The sequence below is a fragment of the Lupinus angustifolius genome, chromosome LG09 (assembly GCF_001865875.1).
Source record: "Lupinus angustifolius cultivar Tanjil chromosome LG09, LupAngTanjil_v1.0, whole genome shotgun sequence".
Classification (NCBI taxonomy): domain Eukaryota; kingdom Viridiplantae; phylum Streptophyta; class Magnoliopsida; order Fabales; family Fabaceae; genus Lupinus; species Lupinus angustifolius.
The window spans coordinates 1,287,088-1,309,932 of NC_032017.1; the positions used below are offsets into that span (position 1 = coordinate 1,287,088).

General features: G+C 30.4%; 2 protein-coding genes and 1 non-coding gene across 3 annotated transcripts; all 3 read left to right on the top strand.

Moving 5' to 3' along the window:
* Positions 7,359-13,241, top strand: LOC109357318 (WAT1-related protein At3g28050-like). Its single transcript, XM_019601206.1, has 7 exons — positions 7,359-7,618; positions 7,725-7,790; positions 9,796-9,909; positions 11,100-11,337; positions 11,424-11,582; positions 12,082-12,233; positions 12,936-13,241. Exons 1-7 carry the CDS (start codon positions 7,413-7,415, stop codon positions 13,096-13,098), a joined length of 1,098 nt encoding a protein of 365 aa, XP_019456751.1. The 5' UTR covers positions 7,359-7,412; the 3' UTR covers positions 13,099-13,241.
* TRNAM-CAU lies at positions 16,144-16,215 on the top strand. The gene has a single exon. It is a non-coding gene; the product is annotated as a tRNA-Met (tRNA).
* LOC109355764 (protein ROOT INITIATION DEFECTIVE 3) lies at positions 17,678-22,148 on the top strand. The gene is made up of 8 exons (XM_019598969.1): positions 17,678-17,961; positions 18,068-18,184; positions 19,067-19,200; positions 19,334-19,481; positions 20,221-20,423; positions 20,720-20,847; positions 21,508-21,746; positions 21,833-22,148. The coding sequence occupies exons 1-8, from the start codon at positions 17,758-17,760 to the stop codon at positions 21,989-21,991; spliced, it is 1,332 nt and encodes a 443-aa protein (XP_019454514.1). The 5' UTR covers positions 17,678-17,757; the 3' UTR covers positions 21,992-22,148.

Genomic DNA, 22,845 nt, shown 5'->3' on the forward strand with positions numbered 1-22,845 from the left:
GAGTTGGCTATAAATGTGGTACATACATAATATATTAGATATCGACAAGGTCTGAATGGAAATTCGAACTCACAAATATCTCTGGGTAATACTTGTAATGAATCGAGGCTTGATCCGTATTTTTAGATTTAAAGGTAGTTACAACTAAAAAATTTGAAACTCATTATTAAACAAGTCTGAGTCTGGATAATGATAATGAGGTACTCAGAATCGCAGGTACCCAAACCCGCAATTCAAAAAACTATATATATATATATATATATATATATAACAACATGACAACAATTTGGTCATAATTTTGACATTATATTTTTAAGTTGAGATGATATATTTGTTAATTTATAATATAATATCATTTTATTGGATAAATCTTAGACATTTGATATGCTTTATTTTCTTATTTTAAATTATATTTTTAATAAAGATATTTATATTTAATTGACAATTTATAGTTTTTACTTTTTACTTTTACTTTAGTTATGTTTTTAATTATTATTATTTTTCTTGTTTTAATTGTTTAAACCGACACATAATTAAAGGAAATACGTCCACAAATGTATTAGTTTTTTACAATTTTTTAAATATTTTTAAATATATGAGTACTCATAGATATGTTGTGTACCCAAAGATGTCTGAATAATAGATACAGGATAGATTTAGATCCCAAAATTACAAAATCAAACGAGTCCAGATAATACACTATTCAGAGCCTTCATATCCCGATTCACGAGTTGAATGGTTACTCTTTGTAATGAGTAACATGTATATATTTGGGAGCAAATCCTCTATTTTAAAAAGCATATCACATAAAGTGTTAACACTCTAAGTTCCACTTTTCGAGACAGTGTCATGGACCGTTCACACCAGTGTGTGTTGGTTATGGTAACTTGGTAAAGTTGTGGTTGTTGGCTTGTTGCTTTCTCAAAATTTATTACCTTTTTGTTTAGCATTCCATTTTAATTAGTGAAAATATTTCCCTTTTCAATATCTTGTTCATTATTTATCTATAATTATAGTTTATTACTTTATTTTTTATAAAAATAATATATATTAATAGAATAATAAGTATGAATAATAATGGGTCAGGACAGGTTCAAGTAGTATCCTATCTGGACCCGCCTTATTGCTTTATTTTTTTGAACTAGATCTATCCCGGACCCGTACGATATCTGTTAGGTTTGGTACTCAGTGGTCCTTCAGTATGGACTGATTCATAGATACCAAAACATTCAAAAATATTAAAAATAATTGTGAATCATTTATGTAAATATGCAATTGCATATTTGTTTCCTACAATCATATATGTTATTCACACAATCAATAAGAGAGAAAAATTATAAAGCAAAATTTAAGCAAAGTTTAAATTGATTATTAAGTAAAACTCATTTTACACAATCAAACATAAAAAACAATTTCAACATTGGGATTGAAAATTTATTTAGTAAGACATATTCGATCAACAAAACATATCATCAAGTATATAAATTAATAACATAACATCATTACTTAACAACATAATGTTAGATATTTTCTGTTGATTGGTGAAATACTAATCATAGTATCTTGAATATCATGATTCTCACACATAATATAAAACGAGGTTACAAAATCATACGTGAATCTATGTTCTCTGATCTACTCATTTGATTTAAATTTGAGAGAGTTTATGTATGATGACTTTCCTCAACCAAATCTTTAATTCATTTTGGGACCTTCGTTTTCTCTTTGATGGGAAATGTGAAAACTATTTGTGATTTGGTGTCTTGGGAACCATAACCTTCCTCATGCGTTAACTTATAGGGTTTCTATTATCCCTTATAGGTAAACCGTAAACCGTTTGAATATCCACTCATTATGCTCATATTCTCATCAGTTTCAGAAGTCTTATGATTTGTCAATAATTAGATCACTTATTTTGTAACCACAAAATAAATAGCCGATATAATTGTATTAAATATATGATTTTCACATTAATTAGAAATTATGATTTCTAACAATCTCCCACTTGGGCTTCATATTTTTTCTGAAACAATTATATCAATTATTCTTTAGGCGCACATCTGTATGTTATTTATATTTAGACTTCTCATTAATACAATCTTGTTCATCTCATATATCACTCATGGAACCACCACGACCTTCATCTCATTCAAACGTGACTCAACCACGATGATCACTATACCAATATACTAAATGACATTGATCAAATATGGATGAGTGACATGTAAATTTCATGCAAGTGATCTTAAACATGTCTATTTCTAATTTGTCCTTCTTTATTCTTTAGTGACAACAATCCAAAGTTCTTAATTGCAATACAATAGTTACAATACACAAGTTCAAAATAGAACAATAAACCGTCAACTTTATTATGCATAAAACTATATATGACGTCCAAAGTAAGTCATAAAACATATAGACTCTCATTGAACTACATATCCTAAGGAGCAATACTCATATGAGCAATATGTTCATCAAAGACTTTAGGTACCAAACCTTTAGTCAGTGGGCCAGCTAGCATAAAACTTGTTCCTATATGTTCTATGAAAATTGTCTATTTTGAACACTATCTTTACCAACCAAAAATTTGATACCAATAAAATTTGACTTTGTAGAACTCCTATTATTGTTGGAGTAAAGAATTGTGGACTTAGTGTCACAATAAATTCTCGGTGGTCTTTTAGTACTATCAACCACACGTAAGCCAATGACAAAATTTTCGCAACCATATGCCATGATTTGATGTTTCAAAACAAACCATGAACTCCACAACCATGGTTGAAGGATCTATGAGCGTCTATTTAACAAACTTCCAAGAGATAACACTTTCAGCCAAGATAAACACATATCCAGAGGTGGAGTGTCTATTATCAATAGAACTTGAGCCATTCCAATATTCATACATCTTTATAGATATCTTGGAAACAGTGAAATGATTTTGAAATTGAAAAACTGCTACATTGACTTAAGTGAGTAAACATTTTCCTCCTACACCAACCCTTATATTGAAATTTTCCGAAATGAATGGTTTTAGTTTTCCTTAGCTTTTCAACAATAAAGTTCAATTTCCAAATTTCATTAAGATTTGCTTGTTGAATTTATATGAGGATAAGTACTTGTCCCACAAGTTTAATCTACTCAAATCCTTATTGAAATTGTGGACTAGATTAATGCATAGCAATTATCCTAAGTCTAGTTATAATCAAAGTATTTTTGAAATATTTTTTTAAGGGTTTAGATCTTCTCCATTACTAGTACAAGAACTCAATAGTCTAGTACAATTCAATCCTAGAATTTGAGGTAGAAATGGGTTGGATAAGTTATAAATATTTTTAGTAAAAAATAATTTAAAATATATTTCGTTAAATATTCTAAAAAATCATTCGTCACCATCTTCATCGAGTATTGACTCCTCTAATATCGGAGAGGATCTGAATTTATTTTTTAAGGTGTATTTTGCTAAAGAATTTAAATAGAGTTTGGAATTAATTAATGTAAAAAAGACTAAACCCGACCAATATTTTGTTTGAATTATATTATATATCACCTAAACCTATTTTATATGAGTGTTTTAAAAGAAATAAATGATTTGATGATTGTGTAACTTCATGAGAAATCTTGTGAATAATCAACTTCACCAACCCAATTAACAGGATCCTCATAACTAGGAAAAACTTATCCCTTACAAAAATGTTGCCTTAATCATAAAATTCTTTTGGGATGATTTGAAATTTGTTGAGATCATCACTAGGTTTATCATTGAGAAAATCATGGTGATGAAAGTAATAATAGATTCTACCTATTGTTTATCCATGGAAGCTGAATTCAATGACACAACAATTAATCAAAAAAACAAAATCTTAAAGTTATCTATTAAACATTTAGTTGTTGGAATGTACATTTTGACAAGTAGTTGTAACATTTGCTAAATCTATTCTTTCAAATAAAATACTATCCTAAGCTATTTTTCAAAAGTTTTAGTTTGGTTTATTATCAATAAATTGCGAAATCAATATAATATAAAAGTGATCGAATTTAGATGTGAGATTGATTTTCTATTCATTATCCATATACTTTTGAGTTGATCATACAATTAATTTAGGAATGATTCTTACACAACAATGAACCTCAAAATCACTAAAAACTAATGTCTTAGTCAATTTAGCAAGTTATACAATAAAAATCTATGTTTAGTAACTTTACACACACGATTAAAAATTACGACCTACATAACATACATCTATGTCTAGTATTTTGTGCATGTGCAATTGAATTAAGTGCAAAAAATCTCAATTCTACTAATCACCGATGTCTTTGTCATACTAGTAGCTTATTAGACTAGCTCTATGTCTAACAACTAGATTAATAAGATTAAACTATATGAATAGTTAAACATATATCTTCGTCTAGTAGTCTATGTTAACAAGTTTGAGAGTTATTCGATGCTCATGTGAATCTATGTCTAACAATTATATCAACATAGATACAAATGTGACAATTAAGCATAAAACTACATTTAGTATTGCACTAAAAAGATGAGTTACATGTTTTAGGCTATGGAACCGGAATTAGTCCACTTCCAGAATCAAATTAAGAAAACCATCATTCACCAAATAAACATTAAGCACAATATGAATAATTCATAAAAATCAATACCTCAAAATTAACCTAAATCATTAATATATTAATTGTTGAGTTATGCAAGTTCAGAATTAAACAAGTATGATAAAAACATTTTATTCAAAATTCATATAATAGAATGATTAAACTTAAAGCAAACATTACATATGAAAAAACTCAAAGATAATCACAACTTCATAAATTTTATATAGATAAATTAATGTGTATACATCAACTTTGTGTTACATTTAATTCTGGAAATACTTAACTACTCATGTTCATGGCCCAATTAATTAAAATAAGACAAAAATACTTAACATACTAAAAAGTTATTAAATCTATTTCTTCAAGATGTAATCTTTTAACTTCATGGTGTATGTGTAATCCTTTTGGGCCTAGACGGCCCAAAACAAACCACCTAAACAAAAAATAATTAATTAACTAAATTTCAAATGACCTTAAAAAGAAGAATGAAAAACTATCAAAAATTAATGTTTTCTTTTTACGTATAGTAAGGCCTTAAGAAAGGTTGTGCACCTTCTTCTCAAGTACTTAATCACTCATTAAAAATGATTTTGGGCAAATTTAAGGGTACCCCATGAGAAAAGGAGAATGATTTTGAAAGGCCAACTAATATCATAGCTTCCAAAATAATTAAGAGAAAAAAATTATGCATTAATAGCGTTTTTTATATAGTATCATTTATCATTCATATTTAATAATCATTTACTTTTCAATTAAAGTAATATAAATGAGTTAAAGATGATGTAGTAATTATATACAAATGTTTACATAAACAATGTATAGATATTACACTCAATAATTAAATATTATGAGTAGATTAATTAGAAAGGAGGTCATAATCCCAATTACATCATGAGTGACGAATCAAATATTCATATTATAAAAGATCCTATGATCATGGAAAAACTATTATAAATATGAATTTGAAAATGTTTAGACTCATAAATTTTGACTTTCAGGATATTTTGTTTTCTGTGCAATAAATTTTGTGAAACTTTATTGTATTAATTACAAATAGATAAATTGATAATTGATGTACCCACGACTTCAATTTTTCCACATGTCCCTTTCTTTGTCGTCATTGACTCACATATTCTAAAATGAAGTGTACATGTTACATCATCTTTTTTATATTGTTTTAACTAATGGGGACTCTTATAATAAATAAACGTAACTACTAAGGTAGTGTGAGTGTGAAAACTCCTCTACATTCCTCTCCAAGCCACCCATTTTGTGCAATTTATAAATCAAACTAAGTAGAAGAATATAGTTCGATTTGATTTGGTTAATATTGAGATTTTGCATTCGAACCGAATCAATTATGAATAGTTTGACTTTTTTTATACTATCAAGGGTATTTTTTACCTTTTTGGTAAGAAACTAATCTCTTTCAGGGTGTGTGATTACCCTTTCCAACAAGTGTCACTCGCAGAAATTCAACCATTAACATGTTGATCATCATATGGATCTCGTGTGGCCTCATACCACTAGATCAATGCCTTGTTGGTGAGTGGTTTAGTTTGGTTCCAAGGATTGTTAGTTTCTTTTATAAAAACAAAATCTAAACTACTTCAAATTATATTCCATAAACCATCAGTTTAGTTCAAATCGACCAATCTTAAACGATTTCTTCAAAAAAGCATCCAATAGAACCATAAATTTTTTGACTTAGTTTAGTTCAGTCTCATCAGTTTTACAATTAAATTGAAACCACTCAACCCCGAAAATCACCCCTCCATGTGAACTTGTGAAAGAAGGATAGATTACTTCGGACTTTAACATTTTGATTTGTGACTATAATTTTCAAAACTTGGAAATATCAAAGATTATGATATTTTTAGGTAACATTTTTCTGACTTTACCTCCGCTATTAATTTACCTTCACCAAATATATATCAGATTGATTGTTGTTCTCAAGTAGAATATCAAAATGACAACAATAAGATTTTAGATTCATATCATTCAAGAAAAACAACTCCTTAAAAGTAAACAAGAAACCAAGAAATATGTGGGTCCTAAAAATTAGGACTTATGTTCTATCGCTCAGAAAGAGATTACTTGTCTTCAACAATAGTGTCTTATTTCATATTTTGGGTCAATCACATATTGACATATAAATAAAACAAAATTTTAAAATGAAAAATAACAAGAAGAAATTTTTTAATTGACTTAGAATAGATAATGAAATATTATTTGGGACCAATAATTTTTGTCCCTATCGCTCACCTAAGAACAAAAATACTTTATTATTCCTCATTGGTGTGATTAGTGCTACCCAATAGAAGTTGCATACTTTTTTCCTTTGATTGGGTCGTACTTACCAAAACAATATCATATAAGTATTAGGCAAGTGGGGATATATTAAATGTATCAATTCAATAAACTACCATTGATAAATAATCAACAAAAATGTTAGTCTAGTATCGTAAGATCCTGCTAGATATCCAGAAAGATTAAAATGTCAATAGTTTAATTCCTTAGAGAAACAATACGTACTCCAAAATGGATTAGTTCCTACCTATTATGTGAGAAAATTTCCTTAGTAGTACAAAAAAATTACTGATGAATGAACATTAGAATAATTAATAATAGAGAAGATGGGCCATGATTATGACTTGGGGAATGGATTTAGCATATCTTATGTTATGTTTTCTGACTCATACCATTTTTGGTCCCTAGCCAAGTAACCATAACTACTTTAACCTCATTCATTACAAGACATTTTAGTTCACTTTTCTTCCTTGTTTGTGTTCATAGAGAGTGAATTCATGTCAGAAATAGGTGTAGCAAAAAGATACTGCTACAATGAGTTACTTCCATTTGGGGTCATGGTAACTATGGAATCCATTAATGTGGCCTTAAACACTTTGTTCAAAGCTGCTACTTTGAAAGGAATGAGTTACCATGTTTTTATTGTTTATGCTTATTCTGTTGCTACTATTGTGCTTCTTCCTGCACCATTTTTCTCTAGAAGGTTATGTGTCTTTTCATTTTGCATAAGAAACATAGACAAAACAAGAAAATATTATTAGGCAAACACAATTTAATGATCATTTTTTTTTGGTTTGTATTTTTTGCAGATCAAGAGTGCTTCCTCCTCTCAGTTACCCAATAATGTATAGAATTGGTCTTCTTGGGCTCATAGGGTACATGCTTTCTTTACTTTCATGATTGTTATTAATTTTGATTTTGATTCAATGGAACCAAAAGTCAAGCACTTTATTTTGCAATTCTTGTGTATGAAGTGTGATAATTCTTTTTACCCTTACTTGAAAAAGGTGTATTTTGACCAACAATGCATTAATCTAATAGTGTAAGGTCCTGCTAGATCCTCAGAAAGATCAAAATGTTAATGGTTCAATTCTTGCCAAAAAAGATTAATTCCTTACCAAAAAATATGAGGGATACCCTTGATAGTACAAAAAATGTGTATTTTTATGTCATATGTTTACATGTATAAGAGAGACAAGTAGATAACTTATCTCCTTCGGTCAATAAAAGTATGACATAAGTACTGGTTTGTTTAGTTTTAGAAATGTTTTTATAAAAAAATAATTAAATATTGCACATTTCATGATTTTAGTGGCGAGAGGAGATAATTTATCTCCTTATAGCCGGAGATACTTTATTCTCTTGAGGAAATATGTACAATGATTGTTATGAGATATCCTCTTACTAAGGAACTCTTTCAGTATGGATGACTGTCCCTCCCAACAAATATCGCTTCCAACATTTTGGTCTATGTGGAGATCCAGTATAGTCTTACACTACTAGACCAACATCTTGTTCGTATCGAGAGAGATTATGTTCATACAATCAGCACTCGCCTCAAGTTGGCTTAAAAATATGTTCCATGGACATGTTGTTGACAATACTGTCAAAGTTTTTCATAGCCAATCATTTGATTAGATTAGATGCAATTTGATCCTTAATTGGGATATAAGAAATAAAAATATTCTCACTCTCTATCCTTTCCTATGTTTATCAACTTCCAAATATATGGTTCTCTAATGTAGAACTAGATTGTTAGCAATAGAATTACAGATTTAATTTTAGACCTTTAATTCTTTAAACATCATGTTAATTTCCTAAAATTTCAGCAACATCATCTATTATAGATTTGTATTCTGCTTCTGTGCTGCTCCTAGAAACCACATTCTGTTTTTGAGTAATATCGATTTCCTCCGATAAAGGTGTATAACCTGATATGGACTTTCTGTCAACAATGTAACCAATCCAATCTATATCATTATAGACTTCAACTTATAATGATCTATGTTTTCTAATCCTTTTCTTGGGGACCCCTTTAAATACCTTAGAATAATTTTCACAACTCGAATGTGTCCGATTTCGAGTAAATGCATATACTGACTTACCATACTAACCGCAAAAGTTATGTATGGATGAGTACCCAAACAAGTCTTTGATACATTTCTTTGTCCATGACATCTTCTGCCAAAGAAAATACTTCAATGGATTTCTTCTTCTACCAGCTCTTTCTTCAAAACACTAAGTTTACCATCATCGTTTCCAGTTAAAATTATATCATCAACATATACAATTAGTATTAATATTGCGATGTTACTATTCATGTTATGTTTATAAAACAATGTGTGATCTTCCTGGCTTTGGCTGTAGTCAAAAACTTTTAATAGAAATCTCAAAACATTCTCTTGAGGATTATTTCTTTCTATGTTTCTGTTAGGTAACTTCTAGTTTGTTAGAAGTTTGTTATTGAGTTAGTTATCTATTTTATATGTTAATAGTTTATATGATTTAGTTAGTTATCTATTCATACCAAGATCTTGAGCATAACAAATGAAAACACATATTTTAGCTTAGGGATCAAGTTTGACCTTGAGTTACTATATAGATAAACAAATGCAGTACAATCAAATATTAATGACAATCATATTTTGTGTGTCTGGTGAAAAGATTGACAAGAAAGTGAGAATCACTTATTTTTCTCTTGTCGCTTTTCTTATTGAACTTGACATCTCATATACCGGTGGTTGATGACTCAGCCAGTAAGTATTATTTTGTCACATTTAGAATTATCGTAAACTACGACAAATTCTTCTAAAATATTCTCTACATTGATCAAGAGAGGTTTCTTTTTATTGATTTTGATTGGTGTGATGTTAATTTCAGATGTTTATCTAATACAGTGGGCTACACAGGCATCAGCCTCAGTTCTCCCACTCTTTCCTCAGCTATCAGCAACTTGGTGCCAGCTATTACCTTCTTGCTTGCCATCATTTTCAGGTTTCTTCCCCTTTTTTATTTGATACTTTAAATAACTAAATTGTCGGCATTCGCAACGATATATGATTGGTTGTGGAGAGGCCGATCATAAAGGTTATATACTTGTTCTGGCGATTGATATAAGGATATCGAAAGAAGCAAAGAGACTTGTACATAATCTTCATTGATTTGAAGAAGGCGTAAGATAAGGTGCTTAGAGAGGTTTTGTGGAATGCCTAACAAGAAAAGTTGTTCGCATTGCGGGCATTGCTTGAGTGCCTATATTCGAGCAATCAAAATTAGTCTCCTCCAATAAAGCAATGTGAATGTGTTAGAGGAAAGAAGAGAAACAACAAGAATCAATTTAACTTTAACACTCAAGTTTCAATTTTCATCTATAAGTATTAGTGGTTTTTGATTATGTTATTACTTCTACTTATAGAAATATCCAATTTAATTTACCACTTAAAAGTAGTGTATATAACATTGTGTTTACTCAAATGTGAAGTCTCACATTGCATATAAGGGGAGGAGTAAAAGAGTTTATAAGTGGAAAATACTCATGAAAGTAATGTCTTAAGATTTTGATTCAAGATATAGTATCTTACTTGTGAATCTCCATTCTGTTGGGAAATTCGTTCTGGAACCAATTTCCCTCCTCTTAGTAATGCAAAAATGGTGCGGAAACAGCAAGTGAATAAAGAAAATAGAGAAGAGTAGAATAATTCTCACTTGCTTGTTCTTCTCTTCCTCACAAGTCTCCTTTATAGAGTGAAGGGGAGGAATGGTACATCGTAAACACATAATGAATGATTAATTGTTGTCATACATTTCAAGAAACCTTGAAAAGTGATACTCAAACTTTTTAAGTTAAACTTCAAAGTTCTCAAGAGTCAAAGAATAATTCCAATACCTTGGAATAACCATCTTTGAATGTACTCAATGCTTCATCTACCAAGATTCATTGGTCTTGCTTCCACATCAATTAAGAAAGATTCCCAACACATTCTTCCTATACCCAGATAACAATGAAACTCCCTGGTCATGGTCGGGTCCAACACATATCTCTGTGACCAAATTTGTCACATGTGGCCTTAACCAAACAGTTAATGTTTTTTCACTGAAAATAGGTTTAGACTTCTGTTTATGATTCATTGTGTTGTGTTATTCTTTTGTGTGATCTTATATTATTTTTCTCTTAATATTTGAAGGATGGAAAAGGTAACTAAAAGTGCAAGTAGTAAAGCCAAAATCATAGGCACCATAGTATCAATATCTGGAGCATTTGCAGTGACCCTTTACAAAGGACCAACTATTATTGCTCATACACCTTCCATTTCACTTCATAAACCAATTAACACTCTCAAATCAGAGGAACAAAATTGGATCATTGGTGGTCTTTTATTAACAACTGAATATACACTTATTCCATTATGGTACATTGTTCAGGTACAATTTTTCTGGTTTATTTGGTTTTTAACATGCAAAAAATGTTGTCATAAAGTTTATTAACTCAAAAGTTATTCATTCTACAGGTGCAAATTATGAAGGTGTACCCTAATGAACTAACTGTGATATTTTTTTACAACTTATGTGTGAGCATTTTGGCAGCAATTGTAGCTATATTTGCAGAGAAAAATTCAAGTGCATGGAAAATAGGACTAGATACAGCGTTGGCTTCAGTTATTTGCTCAGTAAGATAAGATGCATCTTATTACTGAAATTAAATATAGAACTATTTGTTTTCTCATATCATATCTCAAATACTAACAGGTGTTGGTCTAGTAGCTTAAGTCTCTACTAGATCATCATAAGGTCAATGGTTCGATCTTATGAGCTATACTCGTTAAGAGGGGCAATTACGCACCCCGAAGGAGATTATTAGTTCCTTACCTGGAAGGAAGGATACTCATGGTAGTACCAAAAAAGTCATGTCTCCCATAATGACAATGAAACAAAAATTGAAAAAATAATGAATAATTTGATTTTTTTAATTAACACAACATGTCAAATCCTATCTTGCACCGATGAAAACATATCATGTCAATTACAGAAAAAGTAAATATCCATTATTTTTTTCTATTTTTGGTGTGGGACATGATTTGGGATAAAATATCCTTATTCCTCACATATATATACACCATGTTTTAATAATTCTAAAGCAATTGTGATGATGAATTCCATTTTTTATAGGGAATTTTTGGGTCCTTCTTGAACAATGTAGTTCACACATGGGTACTACGCATTAAAGGGCCTGTTTATGTAGCAATGTTCAAGCCACTCTCAATTGTTATAGCTGTTACCTTAGGAGTCATATTCCTTGGTGATACTCTGCATCTTGGAAGGTATGATTTTAACAAATTAACGTTGAAATAGTCAATTTAAAATGTGTTTAAAACTTTAAATATGTTTATAATTTTTTCTCTTTTTGATTACCTAAATATCATATAAGATTATAGAAAACAAACACACAATTATATAAATCACTCACCGTTATGATGGGAGAGCAACGGGGCGGGTCTGGATAATGTACTACCCAGACTCATCAAGACTCGTTGCCATCCTTACATAAAATTTTATATTCATCTAAAATAGTCAAATGTGATGGGAGAACAGAAACTCACAAGTAAAAGATTACATCTTCAACGAGAATTTTAAGGCAGTGGTTTCATGAGTCTCTTCCACTCATAAACATTTCACCAGTGTTTTAAATTGTGGTTGCGGCCGTTGCAATATGAATTATTTTGTGATTAAAAATATTTTAAATTCAATGCGGTCCGTTGCAGCCCGATGTTGTTTCGTTGTGGCCGATGTGATTCAGTGTCACACCATAATTGTTGTATGATATGGTTGCAATGGTCACCACAACTGCAATATTATGGCTGCATCATCTGACACAATTTAAATCAATGCTCTCCATATATGTAGAACTTCACACTTAAATTTACCCAACAAATCCTTAAACATAGAATGTTAAAGCTTCACACTTTAATGATTTTGTTTGTTACATTTTTCCTTTAACTATAATCTTTCTTCATTTTTTTCAGTGTGGTTGGAGCCATAATAATATCAATAGGGTTTTACACTGTGATGTGGGGTAAAGCAAAAGAAGAGGTGAAAGAAGATATTCCAAGTCAGGAATTACCAACTACTGAGAATGTTCCACTCTTACAAACCTATAAAACTGAAAAGAACATGCATGTAACATGAGTAAAAGTGTTTTCAACTCTTTGTAGAAAATCATGTAACATGAGTAAGAAAAGGGAATGAGTTGAAGCAACATGAAGCATGGAACCTAAACCAAAGTTTCTACAAAGGAGGGAACAATTTATCTGAAACTTCTTTGTCTCTTGAGAAGGTTCTAGGAAGATTGTAATAAGAAAAATATGGCTAATGCAACAATGAACAATCTAAGCTTATAAAAACAGTCACACATAAATTATGCCAACTTAATGAACCTTAAATTTTCTTATTTTTATGATTGCATATTTTAAATTGTAGTTAGGATTATAATTGCTTTTATTGCAGTCAATATTTTAAATTTGTAGTTACTGATGAGATTATAGTTATTGTGGCCGTAGTAATTCGTATTATGATTGTTGTGGTGTGATTTTTTATGATTAATAAAATATTTTTGAATTTAATATGGTTCAAACAAAGTCTGTTGTGGTTGTATCATTCTAGTTTGGTGTCACACTGCAATTATGGTGTGAAGCTATAGTTATGCAATATTCCAAACACATTAGGTGATGTGATTTGTAATTTAAGATAATTATCGCAATTAGAAAATATTGAGGAAAATGTGATGAATGTCATAATTACAAATGTAAGATACTCCCAAAATCATAATATTATAATATTTGTACCTGCCAAATTTAATTTAAAAACTAGAAAGAAATGTCTTAGTTTTTATTTTTAGTATTGGAATTACTTAAAAATGTTATTTTGAATTTAATATTATTATTTTGGATAAGAAACATTTTATATTCCTTCTCCATGTGAATGAAACTTAAATATTAGAAAACAAATAGTTAAATGGTAGTTTTTAGAAAACTAATTGAAGTGAAGTTTAGAAAATTAAAGAATCTTTCAATAATTAGTATACTAATTTTACATTTTAAGATGTCATTAATTACTTTTAACTAAAAAATCATATTAATATTTTTTTAAACCTTTTTTTAATTTCAATTAGTTCCTAAACTAATTTTATCGAATAGTTATAGTTTAATAAGTTACATAAATAACTATAAACTTTCACCTACATACCTTCACAACTACAAACTAATTAAGTCTATATGATATTTTGATGTATTTAAAGATTTTGATTTAGTTAGAGCTATTTAAGGAAATTGAAGAGGACATGAGTGGTGGAGAGTTTTTTTTATCAACTTAATAAGGATTATCAACTAGTGACTACTAAATGTAATTTTAATTTAGCTAATAAAGATACATATACTATTTTATTTTATGTTTTCTTTATTTTTTCATACAATATTTTATTCTCCATTACTGTAGAGGAGTCTTACTCTTATCAAAGGTGATGATAGATGTAGGTTAGATATTTTGTTCTTCCATTGTTGAGTAGCTTTTGTCTGCCACCTCATAAAAGAGGAGATAAGGCAAAATAATATTTGCAATTGCTTAATCACTACCAATTTTATGCATCAAAAGGTCGAGGATTTAATTATTAGGAACAATACTTATTTCTTATTCAAAAAGATGAAAGATACTCTTAGTAATACCAAAAAATACTATTATAATCCTAGCAGGATTACTAGAAATGAATCATGATATATGTGGTGATGGTAACAATGCATTTAAAGGGAATAGTGGGTCTGAACAACTAGGGGACGGCGAAGTGGAAGGACGGTAGCTTGGAATGGGAAACCGACCTTGAACTGGAGGCGGTGGTGGGAAAAGAGATGTGAAGGAAGATCTAAATCATTAGATTTATCTAGAATTGATCACTATGATGTGAAGAAATTTATTCTTGTAGTAAGTGGATCCCTTCTATGATAACATATAAATTGTTAGAATTAAAAGTTAGTTATTTGCTACATAATCAATGATATATATTAGTTGTTTTCATTTCTCACATTAATAATTATTCTCACCCGAATCATTTTCAGTAGAAACACATATATGCATTGACAATCTTTACTACATGAACATCGATTGATAGCTATGTTTATTGTTAAACTTCAGAATTTTTTTTTATATGTGTGTATAATCTACTAAGACATATATTAATAATTGAACTAAATTTGAGTTCATTAACCTCCTCAAAAGTTTACTAACTTTAATTAAACCAAATTTGAGTTGAAGAAATAGTTTGACATTAAACTTGGTTTAAAATTTGACTCGAGTTAATCCTTAATAAGTCAATCCTTAATAAATTAATTTGAGTCATATTTGATTAAACTTATGACAATATAAAAAAACTTTTATCTGAGAATAATAATAGAAAAAAGAAAAGAAAAAAAGAGTACTAGTTAGGTTGGTCCTCATGAACATTAGTGTGTCATTAACATTACTATATATTCACACAAAGATCTTTACTTTCCCTTTGTTCAATGGGAGTTATAGTTCATGGTTCAAAATCTTGACTTTTGGTTTCACTAAATGGCAAAGATATTAATTTCAGTGTAATCTTCATAAGAGTCTTAGTCAAATGTTATCTTTGTTTTTTCTCTTTGTTCATGGAAATTAGTAAAATGTTGTCTTTGTTCTTTGGCTTGGATCTTTACTTAGCTAAATTACATTTATCTTAATTTTGATTACAATGTGTCTCTTAATCCTAAGTATTTGTAGTAGTAAGCTAATTAGCTTTCATGCATTATTTATGCCTGTATTTATTTTCTTTCTTTTCGTTCTTTAGTATTATGAACTATAAAGTCATTCGATGTAGCCAACCCATATAGTAAAATAAAGGTTTAGTCGACTCCACTTAGTGGAATAAATGTTTAATTGTTGTTGTATTTTAGAATTGACTTGAATTAATTAGAGTCCAAAGTGATTCCTTAATACCTATAAACTCATATTATTGTTTACCTTCTATTTGTGTTGTAGAGTCCCTTATATCCCTTTACCGTTTTGATATGGCTAAGTTATTTCAATAAGGTGTAACATAAGCCTTTTGTTCAATACTATAGTCTTTTTTTGAATCCTTAAAATATGTATAATAGGGATATAGATTTCACTTAAATACACAGATATTATTAATATAAGATCGAAAGTCAAATGATACATCATTAAATCAGAGTGGCGCAGCGGAAGCGTGGTGGGCCCATAACCCACAGGTCCCAGGATCGAAACCTGGCTCTGATATTTCAGAGTGGCTTCCACTTTTATATTATTTTAACTTTCCTAATATTATATGTTATATGTTTTTATATTATATATATGCTCTATTTGTAATGTTATAGAGTTTTATATTTTTTCTGGGTTCATCACAGTGTCCAGGGATAAGTGTTGTTAATGATGTTTTTCAAATATGAAATCAATATAATGGCGTACTTAAATTATGTGGAAAATTTCAAAAAAATGTGGCCATAACTTTAGTCGGGATGCTATTGCGGAGACTCCAGAAATTGCAATATTATGACCGCAGTTTATAGTTGTTGTCAATTTAAAACAATGGTTGAAATAAACATATCACTTTATAGGCACAAGATAATCCACATAAGCCATTTGGGAGGATTGATTTTGGAAATACATCAAATTTGAAGGTTCCAACAAATTTCCTTACTTGCATGTTTCAATTAGAGAAAATGCATGTTACAAGATTAGGAAAATGTAGGTAGCAAGCATGCAAAAATAAAATATGTTAGGTAAAAGATTTAATTTTATTCATTAACAAAATACATAATTTATACAATATGAATAAGAAAACTAATGCAAAAAAATAATTTCCCACATAAACAATATAATTAGTCACATAAGTGCTCCAGTGTAGAAGATGATTACTATAGATATCTAACATAATTTTACACCATAGATATTTAACATAATCTTATACCACAAGAATAATATCTTGTTAATTTTACACGATTGAAGAAAAAACATCACACAAAATAAGAGCCCATATAAAACCCTTAATCCATCTAAAATAACCAACCTTTTTTTAATATAAAAAAAATATCACATAATAAAAAACCCACTATAAACGGCATGGTGTTAATAATATAGTGATATAACAGTTTAATTGGTTGTTTATTAATTAATCTGGATATGGATGAAGTTAAATATATAATATAATAATATTAATGTTGAAAAATCAATAAAAACTAACATTTTTTTATTTTCATTAAAAAATTAATTTTAAATAAAATCAAACAATATGATCGACACAGTTCAATTGAAGACCGACCGATATAATTGGTGTCAGCCAATTTTGACACGTATGATTACATGACCAATATAATTATTGTACCATACTAGTATTGGAATCGGTTTACTAATTAAATTGGATGACACGAATTGGTTTTTACAACCAATCTCCATCTCCTAGGTTTAACAACAATTTTTCTTTTCCCTGTTGTCTTGTTTCTATTCTTCATTCTTTATTATAAAACAATAGTGAAGATCGTTTTTACAATCAATTCTATATACATATAATAATTCAGCTCACTAATTGAAATTATTGAATTTCGTTAAATTGATGGGTACGAGTCATTCGTCTTAAAACAACTTAGTAAAGAAACCTAACACACAAATAAACCGTTTTTGGCTACTTCAACAAAAAAACAACAACAACACATAAAACCCTCACGTTTAATAAAACCCTCCTAGGTTTAACAACAGCGTTTCTCTTTTCTTCTCTTCTCCCTCTTTCTCCATTCTTCTTCATTCTTTCACTATAATAAATCAATGGAAGTTATTTTAGCTTCTTCATCCGTTGATTCTGGTATAGGTTGTTGGGACCTTCACACTGGTTCTGAACTTCTTCGTTATAAATCTTGTTCTTCACCTTCTCATGGTCTTGTTTCCATTGGTTCTCGCTTCATCGCTTCTTCTCAGATTCGTGACCCTTCAGCTTCTTCTGGTTCTCTTCTCTATTGGTCCTGGAACAAGGTATCATTCATTTTTCAACTCTCTCTCTCTCTCTCTCTATGTATATATATATGTATATGTTGAATAATATTGAATGATAATGATAACAACATTGTTATTATTATAGCCTCAAGTTGAAGTTAAGAACTTTCCAGCAGAACCCATTAAGCCAATTGCTGCTAATCAATCTGGAACTTATATTGCTGCTGGAGGAGCTTATTCTGGTGATATCTACTTTTGGGAGGTTAGTTTTCATCTTTTCATATTTACCCATCAAAAGGGTGATTTCAATTTCTGTTTATGTTTTTAGTTATGGGCTTTCACTGTGTTTGGAATAAAAAGTGTACCATAATTGATTATATTATCAGTAATTGGAATTTGAAATAATGCATGATTGACAAAGGCAAAAGGGGTTTATGTGTGTTGTTGGGTTTCCTCCCTTTTGGATTTTTGGTGTCTTTTATGGCTCACCAATTTCAAATTCAAATTTAGTGATTTTACAAAAAAATATATATTTTTGGGTCAATTATTTATAGTTAATTGAGTCCAAAAATGATCAATAGTGTTTGAGATGAGTTGGAGTTAGGGAATCAAACTCGGTGTTTGGTTTCAAAATAATCTGTTCTTTTTTAATAAACTTAAAACTTATGCTTATCTGAGAAGATAAAGCTTTCTATATGCACCATCTTTTTTGCAATAATGGTTTCTAGTAGTATTTGATTATGGTTGTGACTTTCCATACTCTGATTTCCATGGCTTTTGATTTTGAAGGTTCGCTATTTGTTACACACATTCACTCAAGCTCTTGTATGTTCTCTCTTTTCGGTTTTGTGGGTTTCACTATAGTTGTCTGTATTGATAGCTTGTTATGTTGAATGGATCTGAATAATTCATGGGTAAGTTTTGCATGAATAAGCTTATAAAGTAATGACTAAGTTGTTACGGGAATGCCAAACTTACTCTAAAAGAATAGAACTTTATGTCGTTGTTTGATTCTTGTAGCCAATCTCACCCCGTGGGAAAAAAAGAACTTAGTTGTTATTGTTATTAGGTTGTGCAGAATGACTTAGTTTTTTCTCTATTGTTGTTTACTGTACTGTACCGAGTTTCATGTGTTACTTGGTAGGTTGATACTGGCAGATTGCTTAAGAAGTGGCGTGCTCACTATAGACCTGTTACTTGTCTGATATTTAATGAAGACGAGTCGCTGCTGATAACTGGCTCTGAGGATGGTTGCGTAAGAGTGTGGGATCTCTTCATGTAATTGATTCTCATATTGTCTCATTATTTTATTATCGAGTTTTTATCTTTTCGGATAACATACCGCTGGACTGCTAGTGGTGGTAACTATTAAGGCATATGCTACTCTGAATTTCATGAACCGATATTTCAGGATATTTGATGAGTTGAGAAGTCAGGAAGCAGGTAATCTTTATATGCATAGTTTTTCAGAGCACACCCTGCGTGTAACTGATGTTGCAATTGGCAATGGAGGGGCTAGTGCAATTATTGTGTCGGCTTCAGAGGATTGGACCTGCAAGGTTTGGTCTACTGTTTGTAGTATCAAAATAAATATGGCAATGAATAATCAATTTATACTTTTTGTACCAATCATTTATGGTTATAATCATGATAGTTAGAATCCTGTGATTAGTATGATACATATCATGAATCAATATGGATTTGCTCCCCACCGATGCAAATCGGAGGTTGAAGCGTCTTTGTTCCAGAATTCGATGATGTATCGTTTTAATCACCTCATATTATCTTAATTGCATATGGGTCATGATTTTTGCAAGTCTGGAACAACTGGGTTGCGCACAAAATCAGGTTAGGTTGCACCCAACCTGGTTGCTAAAAATCCTAAAAAAATGGCCTTTTTTGAAAAAAATTAACCTTCTTCAGAATGCCACATTTCTTCTTGTATTGTTTGTTTTTTGTTTTCCCTTTTGTGCTTTTAGTTGGTGCTGGTCAAAATGGTTCTTACAAAAAAAGTTTCATATCACTTGGAGTTGCTGTGAAAGTGACAGCCCACATAGAATTTTTGTTAAACGGGTTGAATAATATATAGATTATGCCATTTTCATTTATGAATTATGTTATGACTTATTTTAGTATTTTTAATTATTGATTCATGATTATGAAAATAGGCTTATGATCCGTGGTCTGAATCCTGATTTGACTGCCATGGTTATAATCATTGCATACCAAAGCAATAAATACCAAAGCAATAAATGCTGTGGTTTGGATTCTAAATTTCTAATATATATTATTTCTTAGGTATGGAGCTTAGCTACGGGAGCACTGCTAAGAAATATAGTATTCCCCGAGGTCGTAATTGATAACATTGTATTGGATCCTGCTGAACATGTCTTCTACGCTGGCGGCAGAAACGGAAAAATATATATTGCTGCACTTAACACTGAAAGCATTCCGACTAATAATTATGGGAAGCATATTCTTGGTTCATTTTCTAACCAAAGGTTATCTTTTCACCACTTATCCATATCTTGAAAGTATAAAATTGCTGATATCCTATCTTTCATTCATGATCACAGTTTTCAAATTTGCATAAAAAGTTATGGCAAGTTTTCTCTGTTCACATCGCTTTTTTGCTTATGTATATTTTAGAAAACCCATGGAGATTTTCTATCCCTTGAGTCCTTTCCAGCCACAAAACCCATAAATGCATCGCCAGAAGATTAAAGTTGCTTATTCTTACGAATTGGTTGAAGCTGTACAATGTTATTTAACTTGAAAGTCTTCCTTGTTTTAACAGCAAAGCAGTTACTTGCTTAGCGTATGGAACCACTGGGGATTTGCTAATATCTGGAGCAGAGGATGGAATAGTTCGTGTTTGGGATTTGAGAACTCGTAACATTGTCCGTGTGTTTAAACATGCTAAAGGTATTGTTAAAAGTGATTAAATATGTCCTGCTTGTGGTTTAATATTGTTTTTGCAGAACATGTTTTCTGATTCCATAGACTATCTTTAATAGTGCTTGTATGATGTGATATTTATTAGAAGCCTCTTTTTCCATGATATAAACTTCTGCTTTATCGATGCTCAAGTTGTTTTTGTGCCAAGTTAGAACCTATTTCCGGCCACTGTCAACTTATGTTTTGTACGGTAAAGCAACTAATATTACAAACCATATGTGCACAAGTGCTTCCCTGCTTTAAAGAAATATTGGCACCTAATTATTCTACTAATCTGAATAGGACATTATCTTATACAATAAATTCTGTTCCTGTTTATATGTCAGTTTTCTTTGATTGGTACTGCACTGTTATTTCCCTTTTACGAGAATATCCGATATTTTTATCTCTATATATTGACAGTGGATGATTATGAAAATGCAGGCAATTGTGTTGTTCATGCTTAGCTTAACCTTCATGCCCATAAATGTATTGTTCTAGGTTAATCTCATATTGCATGTTTCATGACATAATAATACTCACAAGTCACAAGGTGGTATCGGCCACTTGTTTATTTTCGATATTGATATTGATTCTGCTTAAGCATTCATTCTTAATATTAATGTTAACCTATTCTGAATGCTTCAGGACCTATCAATAATATTATTGTTGTTAGGCGAGAATTGGACTCAAGCAATCAAATGTCTTTTAATGCACAAACTAACTCAAGAAAGCATGGGTCTTCGTTACCCCCTCCGTTAGAAAAATATCCAACAGGCTCCGAACCCTCAGATACAGTTCTTGTCAGCCTCGGAGGCGGCGGGAGACACGAGGACGTTAAATACGTCAGTCACGATGTGTTAATGAATAGCCTTAAGGAACTTCAGGTTTGTGTGTGTTGATATTGAAAGGATATATGCATTTGTCCAATGATGATTGTTATTTAACCTTCTCTCTTTAACCTTTTTCTCAGAATCAAGGTTCTACTGCTGCTTCTGAAATGGAGATGGAGAAACTAAAACATGATTCACAAAGGTCAATTCAAATGGTTAACCAATGGAAGAAAATGTATGAAAACTTGCATGAATTTTGTGTAAAGGAGCTCTTTGATGGTAGCAAGCAACAAACTTAGAATAAAATGACAAATAAGACATTGTTTTGCATGAATTTGGAATATTGATATTGATTCTACTTAAGCATAATAGTACACAAGACCTCTCTAGGTATAAATTAAATGTTTTCTTGATCAAGTCTCTACAAATTTGTTACTCCGAGTATTTATCGTATCGTAACGTATACGTTGTCGAGTACACTTTGTTAACCAAGTCTCTCCAAGCTCGATGTTGAAGCATCTTTGCCAACTAAGGCTCTACGAATTCGTTGTTCGAGTATTTTTTGTTAAGTGAATCTCTTCATACTTGTTGTCTGATAACTCTTTTACATTAATCTCATTCCAAGCTTTTTCACAAGTTTATGCAAGATTTGTAATTTTTACAAGTTTACAACCAAATGCAAATCTTGCATCCACACTTTGCAGAGTGTGATATAAAGTAAAGCCTAGGAAAGTGTCAGATAAATAACTTGAAATGATTGAAGGATATACAATAAAGCTAATAAAAAAGAGTGTTTGTTCAGCACTAATTAAATCTTTTCAAACATTGCAGCTAATTTGGGTTGTGCTACTCTCACTCTTTGAAAGACTTTCAGTATTAGTATTTATAGTCTTCAGCTATTTTATATCATGAAACAAACCATTCTCTATGTGAATATATAAGCATCTAGGTAGATTTAATATAAAAAAACCATTCTCTTTCCATATTTTACTGTTACAAAACCCACCTTTTTTTTATCTTTTTTAATGTTTAACTTTATACATAAAGTCAAACCACCAAACCAGTGTAGACATCTTTTGTCCAAAAAATTGAACCACTCCATATGTCACTGTTTGTGATTAGTCCGAAAAATACTTAACTATAAATTTTTTAA